This window comes from Sturnus vulgaris, chromosome 3, assembly GCF_052056855.1.
Source record: "Sturnus vulgaris isolate bStuVul1 chromosome 3, bStuVul1.hap1, whole genome shotgun sequence".
NCBI classification, from domain to species: domain Eukaryota; kingdom Metazoa; phylum Chordata; class Aves; order Passeriformes; family Sturnidae; genus Sturnus; species Sturnus vulgaris.
The window spans coordinates 9,538,734-9,566,727 of NC_142245.1; the positions used below are offsets into that span (position 1 = coordinate 9,538,734).

Consider the following 27,994-nt stretch of genomic DNA (forward strand, 5'->3'; position numbering starts at 1 on the left):
TCTCACTTTGACAATGAAGAGTTAGATTGGGTTTTTTCCTTTTAATTTTTGAAGTTGCTGTATACTCTAAAGGTCTTCTCTGTTATCACCAACTTCTCAGAGAATCACCATACCCCACGTAAACTAAGTATTTGAAAGGAGCTGATATGTGTAAAACCACAGATGAGAAAAATACTGGGGTGCAATTTTCACTAGGTACAGTAGAGGCAATCTTTTGGAAAAGTAGGGAAGCGTATCAAAAAACTTTCCTCACCCCACAGGTGTTTCTGCAGAGCTGCTCGAGGGCCACATAATGGCCTCAGGGAAGGGGGCACTCACCATTGCTGGGCTTGACACCAAATTTATGCTGTACCTAAACATGCGTGACTTCTCTCCCTGTACCCAATCAAGAACCCAGATCCCCTTCCTGGCTGGCTTCATCTACCCTGAGGATGCCAAAGAGGGTGGGTGCAGCAAGAGGATTTGTTTGGGGAGAGAACCCTCAAGTCAAAAGTCTTATTTTTTTGATGGAAGCCCACTGCTAGACTGAATTATGGCCACATCACATCCCTGACCAACACAGTAGAACGGCTTGTACCACTTTTATTCTGGAAATTTGTTAAAATAACATGTTTTATATAATGCTATTGGCACCAGCCCTGGCTGCTCTCAGTTGCATCATCACGAAGATGTGCAGAGCTAAGTGTGAAAGCCCACTTAAAACATTGAGTAATGTGGAAACATTTGTGCCATTTGCTACATTAGATTTAAAAATTAAAAAAAGCTGAAGCTCTATAGAGCTGCATAGGGTTGTTGTACCTGTGCCCCAAACTTCTGTTTCTACAGGGAATGAACTACTAGTTAAATATCCACAATAAAGAAGTGATTTAATGAAGTGAACTTCTGAATGCACACTTAGTTGAGTTTAATATTACCTGCTGAATTTGATCAAGTATGCGAACAAAAAATGAATGATAAATGAAATCTGCTGCCCGATGCTGTGTGTGCATGAGCAAGTTATTGTTTTTCGTTCAGAAAGCCTTATTTGGAAGTTAATGAGGAACACATTCATGAGGATCAGCCTGTATTGTTAATGGAATAAATATAGATTTGCTGATTTTGAAGTATCTGAGATACAGTAGAACTTGATTTTAAGTATCTCCACTGTAAAATGGATCAAAAGCAAAACAGGAGTTGCCAAGTATTGCCATCTCCAAAATACTACTCAATACAGCTGAGTTATTATCTCCTTGAAACTTTGCACAATCCCATGCCACTTACACAAAACATCACTTCTATGACCCAAAATGCTTCACAGTTTTAACAAGAAGAGGAAAGAAGAAAGTCTACCTGTACCTTCTCAATGTTAACGGCACAGAAAAAAGCAAATTAATTGAGAACATCCTTCCTCTAACTGATGAGGTATTTACCAGCAAGGAGTCCTGGGAGATTAATTCTCTCCCAGTATCTACCATGTTCATGTTAAAGCAAGGACAGGCCATCCAGAACATTAGGCTGGTCTTAGGAGCTAATGTCCTCAAAAAGAATACACATCTGTACATACATCTGAGCATCCTCAGTAGGGTTTATATACCATCTGTATATAAAAATATCCTGGTCACACTGGAAGAGAAGGCAAAAGGCTTTGGACTAAGTCCCTACATGAAGTAGTATGGTTAAAAAAAATCAAGAAAAAATGCACAAAGAATCAAATTTCATTATAATAAAGTACAATTGAATTATAGCTGTATTGTGATTGCCTGATTGCAATGAAATGTGAAAAGGAAAAATTTATGACAACTTCAAAGCACAGACAATTCAAACGCATTTTTTACAGAACTAAAAAAACAACACCCCAAAACACAACGAAGTCTCCAAGAGCTACCATTCAACTAAGAGGATGCAGACAAAATTAATTACTGCAAAATAAAACCAAAAACAAACTGAAGTTTTATTCAACTCCAGGCAGGAATTAAATCCTGTGATTTAACAAAGACTAAATAAGATGAGATTTGACTGCAAATAAAGAGCCTGGGCTGTTTGAGTTGCCACCACTAGTGTGAAACCCAAATCAAAAAAAGCAGTAACAACAAACTTGATGATAAATAACGGGGAAAAGTCTGGACAGACAGGACTGACTTGACTGAAATACTTCATCTCCTCTAAGGAACAAGAAAACTTGATTCTTAAAAGCTGGGGCTTGCTCATTGTAGGATAAGGGCCACAGCTGCACACATGCACAAGAAACGTCCAAGCCCAAGAAATTATTTTAGACACACCCCTCTTCTTCCCAGCTCCCTGACTCAAACCCCCTGCCCACTCTTCCAACGGTGGAAGTGTCTCTGTCCATCCCCACACTACCTTCAATGAGGTCCTCGATGGCTTTCCTCACTCCTCTGTCGAAGGCTCGAGCATCAGCAGGGCTTTGAAAAGTAAGCCCAAACTTTCTGTTGTCAACTTTCCAGTGGTGGAAGGTGGGGTTTGCCTTCGTGTATACCAGGTCCTTCTTCACAAAGCACTCCAGCACCACCTGGGAGGGCGTGAGCCCCAAAAGAGGAGCAAAGTCACTTTTCCCAACCCAAGGATACAGCCAGCACCATCTCAGGCTGGACCCAAAAAGCAAGCCAAGTAATGTCTCGCATAGGGGAACATCCTTCCCTACCAAATTATGACTAATAAACACCAGACACTGTAATTGTTCTCAAAACCATTACACATTCATCTTTTGCTTGTGCTTTGAGTAGGCACTGGTACCCTACCCCAAGAGCATGTTTTGGACTCAGTGTGGCATAGGTTAAGCATGCAGGGGGCTCAGGAGGAAGGAGAACCTCTTCCCTCAATAATTCTGCTCAACAGAAATTTTATCCACCAGCAGCAGATTTAGGAAGTGCTGCAACACTCCCCTCATTGGCTTTTAAATTCTTCACCCCCAGCCACTCATCTCAAGTTCTGATGTGCCAAAACTCATCTTTAGGGTGATGTTCAGGGACAACAAGAACTGCTCGCCATGTCTTACTCCACCCCTCAAAAACATAACCACGGCTCCCAAATAATGTCAAAAAAAGAATCCTAAGCAAAACAGCATTGCAAAAGAAAAGCCATAATTGAAACAGCTTTAAAACACCAGTCTTTTTGAAAGCAAGATTATTTCTGACTCAAATAATGCATTTTTGAGCATGTGGAGGAAGTATCTTGACATATCTTCACAGGAGTGCATTTCAGAAGAATCAAATACATAAAAACAAGATAACAAACTATAACACTTCAAGTGGCCCCTGGAAATCAGGAAAAGGCTTTATTAATTTGATTTGTGCAGGGATGGAAGAGAGCTCCTTTTTAGATGATAAACAGCTACCAGGAAAAAGTGAGTGTGTCAATTCATAAGAGACAACTTGTCTTCATATTCTCACTCAGCTTGTTGAAACCTTGAACAGTATGCAGCATAAATAATTCATAGCCCTTTTAAAAGGCTTGCACTGCATTACTCAGTGCAATGTGACTGGCTTCATGGGCTCTTTACACTTCAATTCACTTGTCACTTACCCCCCCGCACTAGGTCTAAGAAAAAAGAAAAAACCACAGGCCCTCTTTAATTCAAAGGGGATCTGTGCACGTGGATGTCAAAAATTTACCTGCTCCTTCCAGGTGGCATCATGCCAGCCTAGGTAGCAAAAGATGGCAATTCTAGACGAGGATTAGGTTTGTTTTGTCCAATCTGGTATTATCTGCACATGCCTCTTTTTTATATATTAAAAAAAAAACCACCAAAAAACTTGCACAAGAATACAATAGCAATAGATTTTGGGTAATTCTCATTATAATAACAGACAGAAGTTGAATTAAGGTCTATTACCAGTTTGTCTTTCTGCCTTTCACCATGGATTAGAAATCCACTTCTTCCATTGCCCTCCGGGTATGTGACCCTGCAGACGCCAACTCTACTGAGACCGCCTCCTTCTTGTGGCAACCATCCCCCACTGGAGTCATCTCGGGTCATAACCACAGCTTTGACTCGCACAATATAGCTGTCACTGCAATGGCAACAAAACAAAAACAGAACCTTTTGTGAGCATCACAGTCGCATTGCATCAGTTCTTCTTGAGGGTGATATTTAGACAGTGCTGTGCTGACCCCAACGGAGAGTTTCTGCCCGAGATGGAAGTCCACCTCTGTCATGGATGGCCTGGAACACTCCAGCCACCACAGAAGAAGAGACCCACCAAACCTCTAGGAATGAGCCTGCCAGGTTTCTAGATGTCAACACACACATCAAACAACCTGTGGTCTCTGACAATCTTTGCCTCCTGTGGCTAGGGACAGGGACCAAGAGAGTGGGGTAACCCAGGCCCCACCCCCAAGGCCAACTCCCACATTGGGGCATCAGGTCTCCGAAGTGCTGGAAGAACACACAGAGCTCAAATAACCCAAGAACAAAGTGTTTCAAGGTTTCTGTGATCAAATTTGTGAAGTGGACTTTGGAAGATGACACTCACATTCCTCCACATCATGGGAAAACTGTACAGATGTGGCTCCAGCTAGTATCTCAGATGAAAGGAGATGGGAATCAGCTCAGCTCAGGTCATCAGGACCATACCACGTCCCTAAAACAGTTTCACCAGCATTTCACAGGGCTTTGAAAGGCAGAGCATCCTAACCTCACAAGAAACTATTCGGGAAGCACCTAAGGTCTGGGGATAATCCAGATGCCCACCACAAAGATTCAGAAGAGCTCCCACAGTGGGAGACTCCAGGCCTCCTCCTGTATCCTTTCCACAAAGCAGTTGCTCCATCATCTACTGGGGACCTCAGGGTCATCTGGAAGCAAAAAAGCCCCTAGAGAACACAAGCAAAAGCCACACACCTTTCATAGAACATGCAACAGACTGCAAACTACAACAGGCTGTCGCCAGCACAAACTGCTGGAAACACCAAATTAGCTTCTCTGGCCTCGTGCTGATGCTGCACTGGTGCCGCCCATCAGGCGCTGGACATGGATTAACACAGGGATGCTGGAGGACAGTGCCGATGGCTGTGACGCCCTCGCAGGGAGGTCACCATGGAGTGCTTGGATGGCAGCCACGTAAAACCACTGCGCTGTCGGCTGCAGAGCTGCTGAGGCACCCAAAGGTGCCCACGAAGCTGCTGCAGGGCACTCAAACCTGGGAGTATCAACAGGGGCGAGAAAAAGGGACGTGCAAAGCAAAGTGCCCAGGGACTATCCATCTCCAGGCCACCAGGTATAATTCAGGAGAAAGGAAGACCAACACATAGAGGGCTCCAAGAGGCAGCCTTTCAAAATGACAGGTACCATCCTTTATGGAAAGAAATTCCTCCCTGTATCCAGATGTTTTCCCAGCATCCTGTACAGCATGACAAGCAATAGTAGCTTTCTTCATCCTGCACCAGGTAAAACTGTCTCACTTTCAGACTATTTTTGCAGCAGTTCAGATGCTAACCCTTAAATTCCAAGCTTCTCTTTCTCTAACACAACCAGATTTAACATCTAGGCAAGCAGCCTCCCACACCCTATCTGAAGGCAGTTTGAGGACAAACCGAGGGAAGCAGTGAGTATCTTCTGGGACCAGCTTATCTCTTCTGCAGCTACACAGATCTCACAAAACACATGCTGCAATTTTCTCTTCACAGCCTTTATTCTATGGATATGCCAACTTTCTCACTGGACCTACACAATGACGGCAGTGCACAGATGCTAGAAGTTCATCCCCTGCTGCCCTGAGTACTTTGCACTGGCTGATAAAAAGCTTTCCAATCTGATACACGGCCACAGCTGACACACACAAGGCAGTCACAGAACTGAGAAATGATGTTTTTAAGAATAAGTTCGCTTGAGTCCTTAAAGCACCTTCCTGGGGCAAGTGTATCTATAAATGGATCCAGTTACCTTTTTATTTTTTAATGAAAAGCCATTTCTAGATTTTACAGTGGCAACTTTAATCTCCTGACTTCCTGATACTCAGAAATAAGCAAAATACTTCAGCTAATTTCCTACTGTGCAAAAATTGAGCTGATTCTATCCAAGACAGTTTTTGTTTTTTTTTCTCTGTACCTTTCCCGTATGGTCGGTCTATAAGGATTAGCAATCAGCAGATGAAGAAAAAAGAAAGCCAACTATACATTTCTATATCTTTCTACTATTCCCTGAGGATCCTTTCTGGACTTATTTTTAGCTCTTTTCTGAAGTCAGAGCCGCTCAATATGACCTTCCTCCTATCCTCCCACAAAAGTCATCCACAGAAACTGCTGCTTTTCCTTCCATGCTTGAAAACTGCCAGTGGCAATCCTGCTTCCTGCAGGATTTACCATTCACTTTTATGGCAGCAGCTGGAGCCTCTGGCTGTCCCAAAAGTAATGTTGCCTTCAGTTACTTTGGTGCATAAATTGTTCACTTGAAGAAAAATTAAGCAAGAAGCAGCTACCCAGTACTTTGTGCTTCCTGACAGTTATTTACACATTTCCATTACCTATCAGTGAATTCTCTAGGCTTGTAATTACATTTGAGAATTACTGGAAACCTATACATTAAATTTAGGTACCATGACTATCCCAGCCCATTATAATGACAATCTGGTGGGGCACAGAGCCACAGGGTTTTCCTCTTCATAGCCACATCTACCCATGACCTATGGATCTTACAAACTCTGCCACCACATGCCAAGAGAACACCATTTAAACGGTGTTCTTCCCATCCTGAAGACGAACCTCCTTAAATATATTAAGCCAGAAAATCTAGTTTCCATCCCCCTACCCCTGCAAGACGACCTCTGTTCCCCTGTTAAGCAAGAGCATTGTCCAGGAGAAGGATTCACCTTTGGTAGGGCAGGCAGACCTCTGGCTCCATTAACATAATCTCCTGGCATGCTTTCCTGCACGATCAAAAGTCACCAGTGACGCTGGGCTCCCTGCAGAGCCCCTTCCCCACTCCCACTCTGCTCCACCCACAGGCACGTTTCCCAAAGCACAACCTGTGCCAAGGGACTTGGAAAAAAAAGAAAAAAAAGGTAAAAGGAAAGGAGGTAGTTAAGGGTTCTGAGGGCTTGACATCTTGGTTTAATCACTGGATCAGGACTCAGAAGCTGAATGTTCAATTTTCAAGGCTACATACAGCTTCCTCCAGTCTTCTATGTCTAAATCTTGCCTGCTGTTTCCATCTACAAGCCTAGAATAGGCAAAGCTTCTTTCCCTCATGCCAGTGTTGATAAATACTTGGGAGGTACTCAAATATTTGAGTTCCATATATGGATCTTGCTTCCTTAGTGTAAAAGCTGTTTATTTTCTTTGCTATTTAATTTTACACGACTGCATCAAGGCTCTGGCTTGTTCCAAGTTCTGAGGAGCAAAGAAACAATCTGCAAATCTCATGTGTGTGCCACTGATGAAACCTTGGTAAACCGGAGTAGCAGAACATCTGCATTTTTATCATGGTAACTACAAACTGACTTTTTCACAAGAAATGCATAATGAGGTACATGAAATATTTGGTCCATTACAGTTAATGAGGAATTGATAGCTAAAAATGAAACAATTAGAGAAAACCCCACAGTAGCCTTAGTTCCCCATGTTTTATTGGATCCTTGAAACTTTTAGGACTGCTCTAATTGTTGGGTTTATGGCCTATATGCTATGCATTTCATGCAAACTATTCTTAATTATGCTCTTAAATGCTATCTTAACCCTACATATTTGTCTTCAACAGCCTTAAAAACTTGGGAAGAAAGTAGCTGAAGGGATTACCCAGGTGCATGGCAGCCAGCCAGCATGTTCCAGGTTGTCTGCCTGCCCCACCCTGAGTAAAAAAAAAAAAACAGAATGAACTTGGGGAGTAAAGGTAGCGCTGAAAAGCATGTGTTGTTTTTACTGGAAGGAAAAGAGAACTCTTTAAAACTTATAGCTCGTGGGTATGCATATATATCTATAAAAACAAAACAGTGTGTGCATGTATAATTGCTCTTCTGGAGGACACAGAATCTTCCTAAACAAGTGATTGAATATTACCTCTGTCATCACTGAACCCTGGTTTTGGTATCTATAGTCTGACTGACAAAGCATTTGTGTGTCTAAGAGACAGGTAACATTTGAGGCTGATAAAAGTGCTGTCCCCCACCATGCACACATGGGGCTGCCATCATCCTGTGCTCTCAGACATAAACCACATCACCGCCAGCAACGCTAACGGAGGACAAAGCCAGGAACCCTTTGTATGGCTGGTGACAGCTTATGGCTGCAATCCTGCATCCAGGACTGAACACCAAACAATTCACTCTTTAGTTAAGCTGTAAATTTCACCACTGTCTTTGTAAAAGGAGGGTGGGTCAAAGCAGACAACTCCCTTCCACCAGCTGCTCTTCTTACCCATTTTGCTTCCAAAGCAGCAACTGCAAATACCATCTCAGATGTCTAAAAATCCCAAGGGGAGAAAAAGTAGTCCAACCTACCATATTTACAACGTTTTTTTGAGTCACATTTAGCATCTAAAACACTTCCCAGACACCTTCCATAACTCAGTAATATTCTTCCCTCTAGCCAAGCTACTTAACCAAGATACAAGCTTATAAACTTCCACACCATTGTTGCCATGAGGCACTTAGGTATCTTCCTCCCTTCCTAACTCCACACCTTACAATGCCAGGAGAGATCCAGGTCTCATAAAAAATGGGACTCGCATATAATGAGTTTCAACATTATGGACTTCTGTCTTTTAATCCATGCATCGACATTCCCAGATCACAGGTTTCAGGGAAGAGCTGAAAGGACAGCAGGAGGCTGCTAATGCAACAGCAGCAGAGGTCAGGCTGTTCAGCTGAACCAGGCACATAAACACAATTTAAACTATTTGGATCCATACAAATATAACTTTACGATTACTGGGGCATAACCTGTGTCTGGCTGACCTGGATGTATTTCACACTGCCAGGTGTTTTCCCTGCTTCAGCAGCTCCAAGAGCTGGAGTTAAGGCTATCACATTCCACCCAGGTGATTGCTTCAAGTTGTATTGTGAGGCTCTCTGCAGTTCATCCCACAGCCAGAAAGCAGGGACATTTTGGTGGAAGACACTAAAAGCTGCTGTTTTTGGAGTCCCACTTCCTTGATCTGATGGTCAGTTTGTGAACCTACTTGCAAGGGTGACATAGCTGCAGATTATAACCAGCATTTTCTTCTTCAAATCCTAACTTACCAACCTGTTTGAAAGAAAACTTCTGAGTGTATGCAGCTATAGCAAACTAAGTTGATATTTCCATACCATTTAGATTTCCAGCAGGTTTGAAACTTTTTCGTTAAGTATCACCAAGAAAAGAAGACATCTGTGTCTCTCTGGCCAGATCAAATGTTAGAATGGAATCTGAAGAAAACCATGGAAAACTTCCCAGAAGTTTTCCTTGCCCTCACCTCTGCATTACACCAGGAACAAAGAACCACTATACCTGTAATCCAATTCATGTATAACTAGTATGCAACCTGTGTTTTTTTCAAATCAAATACCACCAGAATAAAAGGGCACCTGGGAAATTTTAGTTACCACACAGTCAGAGCAAATACAAACAATTCAGTCTCCACATTCCTTGCTAGAGAGATGCTGGTAGAGCCTAGGGCAGCCCCAAAGGCAAAATGAAGAGGGGTCAGGTCTCCATAGCCAGTGCTCACAAGCCTGGGTTTGCTTCCAGCGCTGCAGCGCATCTAAAAATCCTCCACATGAAAAACTTAATAGCAGTTTTGTTTGGTTTGTTGGGTTTTTTTCCCCCAAAAGGACTTCTCAAAAAACCAAGACACCTGCAACAACCCAGCCGCCCGCCTCCACATCTCCCTTAAATGCCGAGGCAGTGAGGAACAAAGGAACCCTTTCACCAAAACCTTTCTTCAGCATTTAAGGCTGATTTTATTGAGTTTACGAGAAACAGCTTTATCCTAACTGGCTCAAATGGGATTTCATAATCTCGTAAGTAGTTCAGATAGTTCCGGGAAGCACATGAAAATTAATTCCTGAAACACATACATACATAACATATTTATATGTATCCAAAAATATACATATTACGTAGTTCTGCAAGGACTAAATACTTTTTTTTGCCAGCATAACATCCTTTCCTGTACCAGACTTGCCCAGTGATCCCCACAAAGTGCTGTACACGTCGGCAAAACCTCAAGTGAACTGGAAGCAGCTTTTTAGGGAAAAAAGCTGGCTTACGAGCATGCTGATAGGCAAGCAAAGATCCACTGATGTAGCTCAAGCACGTGGAATTTAAGGTCTCTCCCCAGAAATTAGCTTATTACACAATATTGAATTAAAATGACGTTTTAACAGCATTCGGGCAGATTAATTTATGACTTGTGTCTGTAATGAAGCATTTATGTAACATTGTTGATACTCTGTAATAGTAAAAAGCCACAGCAAATCTTACAAAAATACCCTACACAATATTTGGTTTTTTTTTTCCTAAAAGGCAGCCATGACATCATTGGGACATATATACCAATGACAAAACTTTTAATGAGCAACCATTCATCTCCTAAAAAAGACTTTCCCTCAAATTTGCTGAATGGATCAATTTTGCAATAAATGCGTAATTATAGGTTACAGGTGCACATGGTGGGACGTCTCGAAAAGTTAAAAGGGACAGCATAATATATTTGAATAAATTATCCTGCACCTTATGCAGTACAGGCAAGAATTGCAGCCTCTAGTCCTTCTATTTTCGTGCAAGAGTACAAAATATTAACAGATTACAAGGAAGCTAATTAGCACTATCATTTACAGTAATGAGTAATAAATTGTTGCATGACAGATGGTATTTGTTTTATACCACGTGTAAGAGAAGCAAAAATCACATAAAAGTTTAGACAGCCAAACAGGTAGATTCATAAGATCTGCATCCTGAATTGATTCCCCACCCCAAAAAAAAATCATAACTAAGTTCTACCCTATTTTTTTCCTAACATAAACTGATCATAAGCACTCCATTACTGCTATCCTATGTTAGCTAATGAACAGCAATACTTAGCAAAAAAAACCCCAACTGACAACCACAGAAACTGCATTCTATAAAAATGATTATGTCTGCAGACAAACATATACAGACTATTCCTGTAAATTCAAAGTTTACAAAGGAAAAAAAAAACTGCTCACCCAAAGGAAACTGAATTTTCCCCCACTCTCATTTATTTTGATCCTTCATTTGTAGTGGAGACTACAACTACACTTATTCCTTTATAAACATCCTCAACGACATGTATGTTATAACTACGAAGAATAGCTAATATTTTGCAAGTATTAAAAAAAAAAAAAATAAATTCTGTGACTCAGTTCCAGCTGGGTCTGTATCAGAGGTGGGGTGAGGGACTAAGCAGGGTAACTGCAGTCTAAATCTAAAGGGTTTTTATCTTTTGCCAGATAAATAAACACGAAAAACAAAAGAAGACATTCTTGGCTATATCAAAACCAGCATGAGCATTGTTTTTACCTTCAGTCTTTTTTTATAAATCCCCTACTCCATCAGATGTCCATGGAGAGGGACATCAAGGGAAGCACCTTCCCAGGCAGCATCTCTTTTTCCTTCTGGTATTTAAAGAAAGGGTGAATGTTAAACCATTAGTTCTGAGAATAAAAAATTGATATGTAACCATAAATGAAAGGCTGTGTTTCACAGAAAAATTCATACATATTCACTGATAAATTATATGCTGATTTAGACAACATTCAGAAGGGCTGTGGGGGCAGATGAGGGACAGCAGATGGAAAAAAACCCCCAAGAGTAAAAAATATAGAATTATACGCAGCCAGAGCACGCTTACCTGCTGGGGGATGCCATTTCCTCTGCATTTTAAACCTTTACTGCTCCGTTTTAGCACCATTGCTACGAGCAGCCTCCCTGTCTGTGCTGGCTGCCCCGTGTCCCAGCTGGCTGCTGCCGGGCGGGCGGGCAGGCGGCTTCCCCCCATGCGTGATTCAGTCTCCTTGAGGGATGTGCTTCATTGTGCGGCGTGACTCATCCCAGAGGTATTCTGCACATTACAGCCCCAGCCGGACCATTACTCATTCGCAATATCCTCCTGGCTCGGAAGAGAACATCGACCAAAGATCCTTGTTTCCCCACCCCGGTTATAGGCTGGGAAAAAATAATGACGATACAACTGCCATAAACTCATGATGAGGGTGTTTAGCAGCAGCTGACCGGGCAAACGTGCTGCGGAGAAGCTGCCCCAGCCCAGCAGGCGCGTCACCCATACACCCAGGGCTGCAAACAGGTCCAAAGATGAATGCAGGTGCCATTCCTCTGATAGTCCGTCAGCACTTTATTCCCAAATGCTGCCAACGCAGCGCTGGGACCAAGGGTTCAAACAACTCGGAAGGCTTGGAGGAAGCACTCAGTCTTCCAATGTGTCTGCCTCCATCACAATTTTTAATGGGGTTTTAAATACTTCCAGCGGGCAAAGAGTTGGTATCTCTAAGTATCAGCTATAGATCCTCGTATACCCCATCCTTGCTGGCAGCCCATGTAACTCAAGTGCCAACAGTGACATCCCTGCACACGAGCCTGGTTTTGGACACTGTGTCTCAAACACTTCCTTGATGCTCAGAAACGTTCACAACCCGCTTAGCCACAAGTTCTAAGATGATCCCTAACGCCCTCTTCATTAAAGCAGAAACATCTCAGCACCCATAACAAGAATAAAAACTGAAAGCAGCTTCTAAAAATACCTGCCCAGTTTCTGGACTAATCTATGCTGATGATTAGGCAGGAGGGGAGAAGAAAGCTAACATTTCCAGGCTCAGCTGCTTCTGTCTGCCTTAAATCCAAAAGGTTTTGATCCTGATTTGGGACAAAAATCCTTTTTTCCCCGAGGCGGAGAATGGTGACTGAGGTGATACTGCCTGCAAGCATCCTTCAGAGGAAAGCTGCATCCCCACTTTAGAGACACAGATAACCTAAAATCACAGGTGCTCCTGAAAACTCCATGCTTGGACCATGGAAATACTGAGCTAAGGACCAACGAGGCTTGAACCTAGCTTCAGTGAGCAGACATCAGGCTGCATGGAGGATGTTGGGACATGAGAAGGGGCTGGACTAGATGGCCTTTAAAGGTCCTTTCCCATCCAAACCATTTTGATTCTATGACATACTGACATTTGTTCACTGCTTCTCTCCAGCACGCAGCAAGCACACGTGCAGGTGCAGCTGCAGGCACCTATTTGCAGCTTGGCTGGATTTGTAATGACAATGGAATCAAGCTACAGTCCAAAGCCATGATGAAGACAACAGGAAGCATGCGAAGTTTGTTACAGTGGTATCAACAAACAGCTGCATTTACTGAATTTCAATATACAACATAAAAAGATCTTTAGTTTAATGGCCAAAGGATAGTCTGCGTTGGTAGAAGTGCATTTGCAACCAATGGATTAGATCATTAGTCAGAGTATCATGCTACGCAAGTATTAAAAATAATACATGGGAATTTTTTTTCGATTTCAGATTTTAAATTTAGCATATCCCCAGTCCACATCTCATCCTATCCAGATGTGCCAGAATCTGCCACCTCATTTACCTCTTCAAGCTCTGTGGCAACACCGGTTTTACCTTCCAATGCTTAATGCAGCACCCATCAGCTCAATCCTCATCTGTCTCCAGCAAGAATTCAGCACACAAGTCCAACCCAATGTCAACCAGAAAAATTCAAGAAAGCTGCCTGGCACTTTTTGCTGCAAGTCCAGTTTCTAAAGCTTTTCCCCCAAGGGATGGGGGAAGATGAAATTAGTCTCTCTGTGCAAGACAAAACTATCCTTGAATAAGCTGTGTTGTAATCGTGTTTTTGGAACAACATCTTTAGTAGTTACATCTTCCCACAGCTTTCCTGTTTTCTTGCCTTCCTACTGGTCTGCAGACCATCCTGCCACTGGTTCCTAAAAACTCAAGGTTCAGCACACAGAGAAACTTGGGACCATCAGAAGGTTCTTACAGATAAGCAACATCAACAAACAGGTCCAGCATGATAAATTACATAGAAAAGCCATCACACTGTACTGTACAGGTACCACAATCTCACAGCTGCTGCAGGGCAGCTCTCAGCTCATGGGGCTGGGTTGAGCCATTACCTGGGTAATCTCTGTAAAGCTGCTGCTCTGCCCAGAGTCACGAGCAGGTGGGGACAAACACTGCATGTGAAAATGAAAGACTAAAAATACTCTCTGTTAAAATGTTACAGCATGCTCAATCCATAGCAATGGAAATAATGCCCTTGCCTTTTGTCTACACCAGAAGCAGTTGCATCAGTCAAGAAGAACCACCAACTCATTCAGCTGGCTTCAAGCCCTGGTCCAAAGGGTTTTCTCTAAAGGGAAGCATATATCAAGTCACTGGATCAGCATCAACTGAATTACTCACTGGCTGGGTTCTCACTTTTTCACATGTTCTTTAACCTTAAGGCTAAGCTAACAAACCTCAGCTCCTAGACTGGCAATGCCACTGCCCTTTAAAAAAATTATTATTAAAATAATTATTATTTTTCCCCTTAAATACTGCCCAGTCCAACAGATTGCACACTCAACTCTACTAGCTTGGTGCTACAGTGAAATATCCTCCAAAGTTTCCTTGCAATTCCTAGCGTGGACTGGTGAGTGACTGTGCCAACATATGAACATTTTCCCCATTTCCCAGCAAAATTCATGCTGCTACAGGGTTCTGCTGTTAGAAACCCAAAGTAAATACTGCACCTAGAGAACCAACAAGGTGGTGGATCAGCCTTTTCCTGCCTGCCAGCCAACTGCAAGCATAGCTCAAAGAGCTGAGACAGTGGCTGGAGCAAGAGGAGCCCATTTTCATTGCAGCTGCTGGAGTACTTGTGTTGAGGAGAATGAAATTCAGTCACCTTGTTAACAGCAGTCATGTCAACGGGCTGAACTTCTGCAGCAAAACATTAACAGAGCACCCGGGACCAGGGTCTGGCAGCTGTGAACCGAGCACAAAGATGTCTCAGGATGCAATTCCAGTGTGAGGTGTCTGTGTATCTGCAGATCCAGGCCCATTCTGGGAATACTGAAACTTGTTATGCCTCACCCTCTGGGAACACCAGGCAACCTACCTGAAGTGTAGCATTCAAGATTAACCACAGCAATTATTGCCTAAACACAGCTTGCTGTGCCTTGTAGGAGGTAAAGGAAGCAATTTTTCTCCATTTTTGTTTAAATTAAAAAAAATAACAAAACTCAAAATACAACAAACAAAAAAACCCCAGTCAATCAAACGCCCTCCAAACAAACAAGTCTTAACAAAAGACTTCATAGACACGGTCAGTGTAGTTTTATGTCCAGCACTTGAGACACTCATTGCACTTATGCTGTCCCCTGTCCACAAAGCTTTCTTGAATACCAGGTTCATTAAGCTGTGTCGTAGGAAAGAGCAGGAAGTATGGCAAAATAGGAAAAAGAGCACGAAAGTAGATTCCTCGGAAGGACTTCAGAGATTTTATGATATGCTTTACGCTGCTGAACATTTCGGGAGCACCAAAATGCTCCTCCCTACATATCATTACTATGTTTTCCCTAGAATGGACCTTTCTACATATGTATGACAACAAATAATGACCCCAGCATAGATGGGTATTTCCAGCCAGGATCTGGGTGGAGGCCATATGGATTTCATTTTCCTGCAGACAGATCAAAGGAAAGCGCCAAGAGCGTCTTACTTGACTCCAAATAAACATACGTGACCAGAAAAGAGGTTACACAAATGACATGCACTGAGCTCCTCTACACTGGAAAAGCCTCATGTGCTTTTCTTCTAATTAAACCCTTCCTCCATGGCTCCTAATTGATACCTGGACATACAGCTGTAATATACTCCAGGAAATCTAACCCTGTACTTTGTCTTATTTGTGTGACATGGCCTCAGTCATCACAGGGCACACTGTAAACTTTCATTTTCTTGATAGGAAACTGGTTTAAAAAACAAGCTACTGAAAAACCAAGGCCTTGCTCCTCCCTTTTTATTTTCCACTTTAATACTTAGCTCAAAGTAGAGGTACTTAAGTATGAGTCTTTTAACCACTGCATCTTTGCTTTCTCTTTTTTTAGCATAATTTTTTTTACTGTGTAAGTACTCTCAGACTAATTATGCACATCCTAAACCAGAGATATCATTTTGTGTGCTCTCCAGTTTCTTCCCTCTAGATTTCAAATCACCTTCCCTGCCCTCTGAGGGCTGGCACTATATGCTGGAAAGCCCCACACCACAGCTCAATATTCCATGGTGAAACCACCTGCAGATCGAGAGGCAGACACCAGGATAACCTTTATCCACTTACATTCCTAAAATCAGTGAAAACTCCATAAAACCATGCCGACCAGTTCCAGCTTCATACTCTCCAATTGGATGCTGACTGTGCTTCCTGTCAGCCAGTTCTCTGTTTTGCCAGGGACTGACTTGAACTAACCAGCTGAAGTTTTCAGGATAGCTCTGCTGCTCTGTCAGTGTTAGTAAAACATTATCTTGCCCTTAAAATGTACCTTGTTCAGCTCTTTGTTTTAATACTCTTGGGAACAAGCTGCTATTTTATAGACTTAAAGGCAGATGGTTAACACTTATGATCCGACTTTCATTTTTAGTAATGTGGGAATTATTTTACTGCTCATTTATGACAGTGATCCTCACATTCTGCCTCCTTCGGAGGACAGAAAAAACAAGACAAGCTTCCCCTCCTGTAAAGGGTACGCCAAGTGTCACCAGGCCTGCCTTGGATCAGGACATCCAGCATTAACTATTTTCATAAGGACATGCAGTGGTAGGACAAGAAGGAATGGCTATAAGAAGAAAGCAGGTTTAGGTTAAATATTAAAAATAAATTCTTTTTTCAGAGGGTGGTGAGGCACTGGCACAGGTTGCCCAGAGAAGCTGTGGATGCCTCACTGATGAAGTGTTCAAGGTCAGGTTGGATGGGGCTTTGAACAACCTGGTCTTGTGGGACATGTCCCCTGCCCATGGCAGGGGCTTTGGAGCAAGATGAATTCTAAGGTGCTTTCAACCCAAACCATTTTATGGCTCTATGATTCTTTTTCTTAGCTTACTGATTTTATTATTTAAGTCCTATAGCAGGCAGAGATGTCTCACCAGTACCTTTGGTTTCCTCTGGCCAACTGTGTGCATCTCCTAACCCCTACTTCGTTCTCCCTGCAGCCAGCTTTCCTGTTTACATCTCTGCTGTCGCTTCCCTTGCACAGCCAGTGCTTTGGAAAAACGACAAACAAACAAGCGTTTCCTCAAGATGCTGGCAGTTGCATGCCTGTGCCTCTCTCCCTACCACTGTCCTTTGCCGGGTCAAAACACTGTCACATGCATTTAATGACTTGTATTTCCTGTGCTCTGCTTTAACAGGCAGAATTTTTTAAATGCTGAAAGATAGGGTGGTGCCAAGTGCCCGCTGAATGTGTCCCTGGCAAGAGGGATTTTGCTTGCATGCAGCAGAGAAATCAATCAGGGGAATCATCTTGGGGTCATCCTATTGTCTCATTCTGGCAGGTAAGGATGAGCTGTTCAACAATGCTGCATGCTCATGCTCTCACACCAATTCCTTCCAAAAAGGTTCAGTATATGGACAGCTGGAATCCCCTGATATATATGAAGGAGATCAAAGACTTCCACGGTCTTTCCTTTTAGCAGCAAATACAGTGAAGCAACTTCTCATCCTGTACTGGACCCATCAAGGTTTTTGGTATACTCACTATTAGCTGGGAGCTGCCATCTCAAATCTGGATTCATTAGGGAATACCACAACATCAGACCAAAAAAATCCTAACAGCTTATGCAAGTCTATTAATTTAAATGGCCACAGCATGTTTAAAAGCATCAAAAAATGAACCCCAAAGAGAAGCAGCATTATCTCCTTGCAGAAGATCTGTGGGAAGAAAGCATCTACCTTTTATGTTTGGACAAAGCCCCATCTATGCCATATACTGTCCATTTCCAATAAATTATTAAAGTATCTACAAGGGAGGAAGAAGATATACTCTGATTTTTTTCTTAACTTCACACTGGTTTTTCTCTGTCTCAAGCTGTGTAACAACCACTCTACGCATGTTCAGCAGATGATAATGAAACCGCAAGTGTTTATCTCAATCCAAAATGGCTTCATTTTTTTTTTCATCTCCCTTAAACTCAGATTTAACTAGGGTTTTAATTCCAAAGACAAAAGGTGCATGCTTAGCCTTTTATGCTCCACCTACAAACGTGGGTTTTTCTCCTTAAGGCAGCTTCATCCAGCTTCAAGTCTGACTTGAGGACTTATCTGTCTCTGCCACTTTGCCCACTAGTATCTTGGAGCAAGAGAAATTATAGCAAGGAAGAGCCTTGGTCTGAAGATGGGTCTGTGCTGTACTTGTGCAAAGGGAGGGCAACCCTATGCCCAGGACTCCACTGGGATGTTTTGGCTCCCAGACAAGATAGCAGCAGAAGAACAATGTGTCAGGACTGCGCTGCAAGGCCTTCTTTTCCACTAGAAATTAATATTCAGAGAAAACAGCAAGATGAGTACAGACTTTGCTAAACAGTTTGCACCGCAATGGGAAATCACAAGTTGACAAGCTGTCTGAAAAAAACCCCAAACCCAAAACAAAGGAAACTCCCCCACGTCTCTCTGAGTGTGATAAAGGGATATTTCCAACATTAATCTGCAAGGTGGGCAAAGGCCCACAAGCTGATCCTTTGTCCAGGGATGCCTTTTTATTAAGCTAGCACCATGAGGAGGCTGTTGCCCAACCTGTGCTGCCTCCAGCACAGGGACAGCCCTGGGAACCACCAGGCCAATGCTGAGAAGATGCTGTGGATATCAACACCACCCAGTGCATTCTACCACGGAGACCCGAGGCAGTGTCAGAATCAGCTCTGACTTACAGGCCCAGCTCCAGCAGATTCGGTGACAGAGTCAGATGATGACAGCTCCTTTCGAAATAGCTGAGCAGGAAGGTCAGTTACTCATCCAAATCCAGTGCTCTCCCTTGGAAATGCATGGATGATGCATACCATCAATTATGAGGGGGGAGAAATCACATTCCTCCTGTCTTCACCCTGCCCAGATGTGCTTGGGCTGCAATGAATCCAGCGAGGACTTGGGAGTTAAGTCCCCTTCCAACACACATGGGTGCGCACAGACACACGTTTTAGGAGGAATATATTCCCACATTTAATGCATATACTCGCAAACTGTGTTGAGATTAGCTATAAGAAACAAAAGTTAGTAGTGTAGCAGCTGAAAAGATTGCTTCCATCCCATTATAACAGGGCAATGCAACATCTGGATGTGGAAAACAGGCACTTTTCTGTCGACTAATGGCCAATGCTCACCTTGCTAAAGGATTAGGTGGAAGTCTGTGGCTGTCACAAGAGAAAGCCTAGGACGTAGCAGCATCTCTCTACTGGAATTCCAGCTAACACTCAGACAGGAGCCCTCCAGATGCATTCACAACTAAGTAAATGAAGTTTAGCTGAAACAATGCTTTGCCAAAACTAACACAAGGACAGTGACCTCTAGAATTTGGTGCTACTTGCAGATGTCCTAAAGGATGCCATCAACGAAGTAATAAAAAAGGTACTTTAACCCTTGGCAATGATTCATCTAGATATTTTTTCTAGCAAAAAGCCTTATTACTGAGAGGAGAGTTTCTTATTATTTGCAGGAAAATTCAGAGGAGAACAAGTAGATACTAATTTGTTAAAAAGACAGATAAACATGTACAAGAAATACTTCTATGAAGGTCCTGATCCTCTGAAGATTAACAATCTACAGTACTGGAGACAAAACCATGACACTGAGGCAACAAGCAAACTATAAAAACAGGAAGAAGTGGAAGTTTATTTTTTTATGTTATTTTGAGGGAATATTTGTTTTTCTGAAGCTTAAGATACCAGCAAAGCCTCCATCTACAGCTCATACTATTCTCTATACAAAAGCAGTTGCAGCGAGTTTCCTCAACCAGGTCCCCAGAGCTGTCAGATGGGGAGACCATTCTGCACATTACAGATCTGCTGTTTCTCTAACCAACATAGTTGTTCAGTTTTCACCTCATCTAAAACCATTATGAATTGATGCATGGACAATACTCTGTAGTTGACACCAATAAATCAAGTTATTTTCACGTTGCATTTCCCCCACAGACATAGGACTAGGCGTTCCCTCCAGATATGTATCTTGGTATATTTACTGTAACAATATTAAGGTAGTACTTGTTGGAAATGAAGGGTTTGGCCACAAACAGAAAAGTTGTTCTGGACTTTCTTGCCTTAAGTTTTTGCTCAAATGAAAATAAAACCATCACTGCTGTGAACGACAAGGATGCAGCTGGCATGTGCTGGGGACAACCACCACTTCTGCAGCAACCTGGTGGAACAGCTGTTTTCAGACCATCACAAGTCACCAACGTTTGAACAGAACTCATCACTTCGGAGACACCAAACTTTGCTTCTCTCAGAAACATCTAGAGTTCACTCATGACAGCATCACAAGGAGCCCTCAGACTCCTGTTATACATAACTCATCTTCCTTAAGTGAGTCACGCTGAGGCACAGCACTGTCCAGGGGTCTTCTGCTGTTAAAGGAGGCGGAAAGAGTGGAAGACAGGGACCCCCACATCAAATTGTTTTCACTCAGGATCTTTTTGAATCAACTTCTCCGCCTTTTTGCAAAAGCCTGCAAGTAATTTAGATAATTCCAACTGCAACCAATGCCATGCACATGTACTCAATGCCAACCCAACAGCAGAATTCAAATCTGTCTGCAGAATTCCCAGAGCACAGAAAGCCATCAATGCAGAAAAGAAGTTTAACTTAACCTGAAAAAAAGGTTTAAATATTTATGCTCCTAATATGTCCTAATCACTTCACTCTTCAGTACCATTTATAACTGAATTATTTTTGTCCACTGAAAGTCATCCCTTTGAATAGGGCACTCACTGTTTAGGAAAATAAAATTAAATTTCCAAGTTAGTGGATGTTAGTTAACTATCAGGGGGAAAATGACCTACATTAAGAAAATGCAAGTGCAATACCATCAGCCCCCTGCTTTCCACTTGGATTTGACCTCTATCACAACTGCAATAATGATGCAGATGGTATTTGTATGGTTATTGCACACAAATATGTAACTTTCTCTATACCGGATCAAATATTAAGCAGTTGTTATTTGTCTGACACACGTTACATCAAGCCACATGCCTTCTGCTTTTGTATTAAGAACAGTGACTGTAACAGTATGGTCATCAGTGGGTACCCGTCCGCCTTTTTCCAATTCACATTTCCTTTGCACATGATTACTTACATTCAAATCCTGCTGAACTACTGCAATTTCAATAGATCAGTTTTTACCTTTGCTACCTTCTGGGTTTATCTGCCCTACGTATGCTTGTGTACCAGGGTTTTATGGGACCAAATGTTCTACACCACCTTGTAACTCCTCCTGTTAAGTACTGGTATTGGTAATTAAACAACTCACATCAGTTACAAGCAGAAACTAGAATAATAATGACAACAACAACAGACGGAGCCCATGAACACCAGCTTCTAGGAAATCACTGTCAGAAACACTGTTGAAGTTCATGCTTTCTGGCTAATTAAATACTTGAGGCAGTGGTAAGCAGCTGCACCCATATACAGTGCTTACCAAGGCTTCCTGTGCTTTCCACCCTGATGTGTCACCCAGAAAAGTCATCTCAACTCTGAAATGACACCCAGATATCCTGACTTCAGCCCTTCTTTGCTTCAGACGAAGGAATGAGCCAACAAAAAACCCTGTGCAATGCTTCCACAAAAGTACTGAACTTTGACTCCTGCCATTGAGGCAGATCATCAGTAGAGAGCCAACTAGCAAAATACAGCAGTGTGCTGCTCCATCGTCTTTCAATACTCAAGAGATATTTTCAGAAGTCACTGACTGGCTCTTCAAGTCCTTTTCTTCAAAGCATATAAAAATAGTATAAAGTAACAGCAAAGCCCAACAAAATGGTAGGTGCCTCATCCAATTTCTGAGCTCTGGGAGCTCTGGTGATAGGGCACAGTGTCCAGGACAGTTGTAAGCCAGATGATGCTGAAAGCATTGGACTTTTGTCCTGGGACATCTCATGGCTTCTTCACTTTGCACAGTCCTGGCTGCTTGGGGCATTTTTTGCCTTATCCATTAATCAACCAGTGTTTGAGGTCCATAAGTACTGGGCATGCCAATGACTCGAGAAATAAATTCACAACAACAATGAAATTCAAGCCACTTCAAAAATCTGCACGGCACAGACTCTGGACTCTCTTGCCAACCAAGGTAGTGATGGGGAAGGCTGAGCTCTGGTGCCAGGGACTCCAGATACCCATCATACCTATAATGACCAGCTATTGCCAGTATGGAGGATGGTACAGGCTCTATTTCAAAAATCCCACTCCTGGATAGCGCCTGGGACTTCCTCTACCAAGCATGTGGCATTGAAAGCTCCAAGAGGCTCCTCACTTGCTTTCCTGAAATGCTGCTGTGGAATGGGCACAGAGGGCTTTGGTGAGCCCAGAGGTGCTTACACTGTCTCCAAACAGCTGTTTTTATCAATTTTAACCTGCACCCATGGGCTGCTGAAGATGCTACATCCCATTTAGATTTGTAGGGATAAAATTAAGCTTTTCCTTTGATAGGGAGTAATTTTTGCATGGTGCCACAACGTTTGTTCGGGCAGGCTTTCTATTCACCTGGGGCAAGCATGCTCTTCAAGCTTAATTAGATCATATCCCTAGCTAAAAAAACTTAATAGGTAATTGAAACTTCATGCCAACCTATGGTCTGTTCTACATGTCTCTCATGCCTCATGTAATAGAAGTCCAAGGGTGGGAGAGAAGCATGGGGTGGGGAGGTTTAATTTTAGCCAAAAGGAAGAACAGAGTCAGCACACTGCCTAGCTAAAGAAACAAACAAAATTAACAAAAATCCACTCTGCCACAACTCTGCTCCATGACATGAACTGACTTGTATATTAATATGATCCATAAGGCAGAGGAGTGCTGAGTGTCAAAAAGCACTCACAAAACTTAGAGGTATAACCATGGACAACAAAAGCAAAGAGTGCTGTGCTATGCAAAGTTGGGGGACAGCCTGCACGAGTCTTGGAGATGCCAGCAAGGCACTCTCGACAAAACTTAGGCTTATCCTGCAAAGGGGAAGTTATCACATACAGAAGCAAGTATCTTTTTTAAGCACAGAAGAGGCTAATATATTTAACATCTTAATTAGCTCATGAATGACAAAACCACAGTGCTGCAAAAGAAGTTTCTGTATTTAAAATTTTCCAAAATAAAATTAATATACAGGGACTGGATTTTAGCCTTTTATGTATTTCTTTCCCCCCTGTTTAAGGTCTACTTTTCAGAGTAAGTTACATATAAAATAGCAAGAACATATATAAGCTGTAAACAAGCACACAAACCTTTCAACTTTTCTTCATTCAATTAACTGACGAAACTCATTCACATTCCCTGTAACGCAGCACCTTCCAGCGGGGGACTCTCTCTCGCTTGGCTCGTGGAGTGGAAGGACAGTCCGGGCTCCGATCTGTCATCTCCCCTGTCATCCCAGCACTGAGATCCACGCTCCCTGCCGTTGGACATCGCTCTGCTGCTCTCCCATCTCACCCTACTATCTCCGGACACCCTGCTGAGCACCACGACCGACACCGTGAGGGGGAGTCACTTTCCCATCCCGCTCACCCCTGGGCCGCAGCCGCCATCACCCAGCCCTCTTCAACTGCGCGGGACCTGCCCTGCCCCCACAGCACCGGTAACTGAGCGCAGGGAGACGGCCTGCGGCCAGAAGGGACTGGAGCGGAGCTAGACTGTTCTGTTCTGTTGTCAATTTTTATAGCTGTTGTTGGTTTTTTTCTGCCTTATTAGATATCAGTAAAGAACTGTTACCCTTATCCCCACATCTCCTTCCTGAAGGCTTCTGATTTGGACCTAAAATAATTAAAAGGGAGGGGGTTGCATTCCGCATCTCAGGAAGGGGGCTCTTGCCTTTCCTTAGACCATACCTGTCTTTCAAACCAAGACATCCAGTTGTATGTTTTTTCCTGGGATTCGAAGATTTCCCTTTAGGTGTCAAGGGAGTTTCTAAATCCACTTCATGAATTATACAGCAAGAAATGCCTGAAACAGGCGCTCAACTAAGGACAATCCCATTGAAGCCATCCAAGAAAAACCCTCCTTGGTTTTCTGACATCTCACTAACTTCGGGAGCTCTAAGGACAATTTTGTCAATTTACAGGTAGAACTGCCCTGGACCTTATACAATACATCTCTGAGAAAAAGATTATAAACTTTCTAAGTTTTCTGCTGCCCAGAATTTGAAGCAAAACATCAAATCAGCAAAATATCCCAGAGGGGTTATTTCTTTCATCGATCAATACTTATAATTTTTAAATGTCTTGAAATGCATGACATAACAGGAAAATTTATCTATGGGTTAAAAAAAAAAAATCAACAAGCTTTTCTGCATTTTCTGTACTTGCTGCATGAGATCTTGAGGAGAGGTTTAGGCATCAGACAGGTTTGTCCTAACCCAACACCATTTCTGTAAAATACAGCAGTCTCCTTTCTTGTTTGCTTTGCACTGCAGACTTCCACGCCTCACGTCCCTGCTCTCCAACCACCACCATCCATCATGCTTCAGCTGCCTCTCCCTGGCTATTTACTTAGGGCCGGGTATGGCCAGGAATTCCTTCGTAACAAAACGTACAAACGTGCTTTTATGTGGGGCATTTTGATGCTGGAGAGTGCTCTCAAGGAGTTTCCCTTTTCTGTTCTGAGGAGCTGGCTTCACTCAGAAGTTCAGGAAGTGGTAGAAGTTTCTTGCTGACAAAAGTCACACACGGAAGTAGAAGAAAGGAGCTCAACATTTATTTCATCCACCTAAGGAAATGAGAGCTTAAAAAAGTGCAGAATCCAGAACGTAAAACAGGATAAGGCTTAACAGGTAAAGAAATAGCTAGGTGCTCTGTATCTGGTAAGGACCACACCCCTCAATGATAAGCTAAGGAAGATTCTCATTGTCCAACACTGGAAGACATCATCTGCAGACATAAAGAAGATTTGCTTCTACTGATCTAAAAAAAAATAGTCACCGCCTCTTTGTGTCCCCTCTAGCAAAGGGTGACCCAACTGGCCAAAATTCACATCATGGCAGTTAATAAAACCATGAGCTGAAATTAATTAGTACAAAAAAATTCGTATTTTTTCTGTTGACCCATCACCAATTAAGATTAATTTCTCTGCCATTCTATTCTTGCCTCCTCTCCCCACTGCTCTCATTACACACAGGGATGTTTACTGCAATATCCACTGTAAAATAAATCTAGTGGTAACCACATTCAGAAGTAACATTAGTAGTTACCTACCAAGTATTTTTTAATGCATGCTAAGATTTGGAGAGTCACTTTCATATAAAGATGAGAGAGGATGTAAAGGATCTGCCTTTGATGCTTGGTTCTCAACTGAAGAACAGTTAATGTTCACCATTTCAAGAGACAACCTCTTCCAAATGCAAGACTGTTCTCTGCAACCAGCAGCAGCAGCTTTCAGCTAGCTCCTTGGAGCCCATCACTGAGTTCTTCACAGCATTATTCACAATAAATAGCTTATGTTATATACTGTGTCTAACTGTTCCATAGATAACTGGTCAGAGACAACAGATCCAGATGCCTCTTGCAAAGCAGTTGGGTTTTCCAGCCCTGGCTTCCTACAGGACAGGGTTTTCTTTATAATGGACAAAAGCAGCACATGGCTGTTTTAAACACCCACACTGTAAGCAGGTATAGCCAAGGTGAACGATGATCTGAATAATGTCCAACCAGGGATGCTCATTTTCAGACCCACCTCTGCCATTCATACCCCAAGAACAGAAATCAGACCAATTTTTTCCTTCTTAAAATATGTAGAAGCAAGCACTACTTGCAGTTGACTATGTTCAGGAGGGTACCAGACTCATGTAGAGCCACAAAACCTGGTAAACGGTCTTATGAGAAATTATTCCTCCCATTCCTGCAGCAGAGAGCAAGCCAAAGAGGGAAACAGTCTAATAATATTTAACTGCCTTTCCTTTTTCTTTATATGAAATCTGCACAAAAGGTATGCCTTTTAAAATCTCAATACTTAAGTGCTGGAAAAAAGAATGTATTTTGTCCTCCGTATCACCCAACCCCAAATCAACATAGAAATTTTAGTTACATTCACAATTCAAAGAGAATCGATTAGCAAAATCACTCTGTGATTTTATTGCTTCCATCACTGCAGAACGTGAAGTGCATTTGGCCAACAGAGGCAAACCCAAAGCAGCAAAGTCCTCTCCTGCTCACTGCTATTCCCCTTTGGTTTTGTTTAAGTCAGCGCTGAGCAAGCAAATTAGGCTTGCAACTCTCAACTCCTGTAATGGCACGAGATACGCAGCACTGACTTCAGAAGTTTATATATTTTCTCTTTAAAACATGAATGGGAAAGTGTACACAAACACTCTTCTTTCTCCATCCCTTCCTTCCCATAAGAAGGGCTGTTTATTTTTTTATTTGACCTTATGAAAGGTTGGGGAAGCTATTCCACCAATACTCTGATAAAGGCAGCCCACGCTTCCTTAGGGATATAGTAAAGGGAAGGAGAAAAAAAAACAACACCAAAACACCCCACCAGCAACAAAGCTGCGAGCTGTATTATTTAATGACTTTTAGATGGAACACCAAATTCTATCAACCGATTAATCTAGTCTACAGTTCCTGAACTAGAAAATACAGAGTACACGGACGTAGAAGCACTAAGCACTGCAGAATTTCAGTGCTCCATAGCCAAACCAAGATAAAACTGCATCAAATGGAGGCTTCTTGTGTTTCAATTCATGGATCTTCAGGACCACCATTTCTAAAACAGTCCATGTGGCTACTAACTCTGGGGAGCAACTGTTTTTCTGATTATGGGGATTTTGAATGAAGAGGGGGTGTTCTGCATGCACTGGAAGTTTATTTCAGGACTCTTGTTTAAAGGCACGCATGCAGAACCAAACCAAATGAATGGCTGGTGGCAGCCTTTGTTAAGCTGTAATTTTTTTCATTCATAGGCTGTGATTTTAAAGAGCTCCTCAACTGCTCACTGAGGGAAGATGAGCACAGCTGAGGTCACTGGCACACCAATTGCTATCTCCACACCCAAAAACTGGGAAACCCTGGCTAGATCCTGGCCCCTGGGCACAGTTATTCCTAGGACACAGTAAAAAGCCTGGGAGAGAAGCAAGATTTCTAATGTGCAAGCACAGGAGAGAAGTTGGGTAAAAACATCATATTAAGGCGAGCACACATTTTAACATCATCCAGCCCAGCGTCATGCAAGATGGCCATGGCAATCCCAGGATGCACGAACTCTTTTGGCATTCAATCCAAGGCATCAAAATAAGCCTATTTCTGTCTCCCCTTTATCTGCTGTCTGCTAAGCATTTCTACACGTACCACATTCATATAATTGTAACTTTGAGGTGGAGAAAGATCATCCTCCCCCATGTACACATGAAGTCAAACAGATAAAATCCCTCACCTTCATCCTGACTCTGCCCATCCGCACAACTCTGTTTTTAAGGACACTAACGAAAAACAGTCACTTATCCAGACAGACAGACCTAGAGTGAGGGAGAGTGAGACAGACAGAGTGAGGGAGACAAAAACTTTAGTAACTGATAAAAGCACAAACAAACCTGACTAAAAAAAAAAAAAAAGTTGGTATTTATCATATAACTTGTTTTAGGAACTAGTAAAAAGGCACTACTGTAAAAAAGCACATCACTGACCTGATAACATCTTCCAAATCAGTGGAGTTTATGTATACATAGGCACAAGGGGAAAAGGTTTATTTGGACTTTAAGGTTCTTCCTGTAGGATGCAATGTTTATAAAAGGGTATTTCTAGAACTTCCTGACTGCATTTGTGAGATCGTGCTCTCTGTGTGCCTCCAGTTCCCTCCCCCACAC

General features: G+C 42.5%; 1 protein-coding gene across 2 annotated transcripts in view; it reads right to left on the bottom strand.

Moving 5' to 3' along the window:
- SPRED2 (sprouty related EVH1 domain containing 2) overlaps positions 1-27,994 on the bottom strand; it is a 59,232-nt gene that overhangs the window by 22,057 nt on the left and 9,181 nt on the right. Inside the window, exons 1-3 of one of the 2 annotated variants that reach the window (XM_014893154.2) lie at positions 11,786-11,817; positions 3,833-4,010; positions 2,341-2,509 (exon numbers count right to left, since the gene is read on the bottom strand). In XM_014893154.2, coding sequence (XP_014748640.1) covers positions 2,341-2,509; positions 3,833-4,010; positions 11,786-11,802 — 364 coding nt within the window. In that variant the 5' untranslated portion in view covers positions 11,803-11,817. Of the gene's footprint in view, positions 1-2,340; positions 2,510-3,832; positions 4,011-11,785; positions 11,818-27,994 lie in introns of those variants that run through there. The other variant, XM_014893153.2, reaches the window with a different exon arrangement.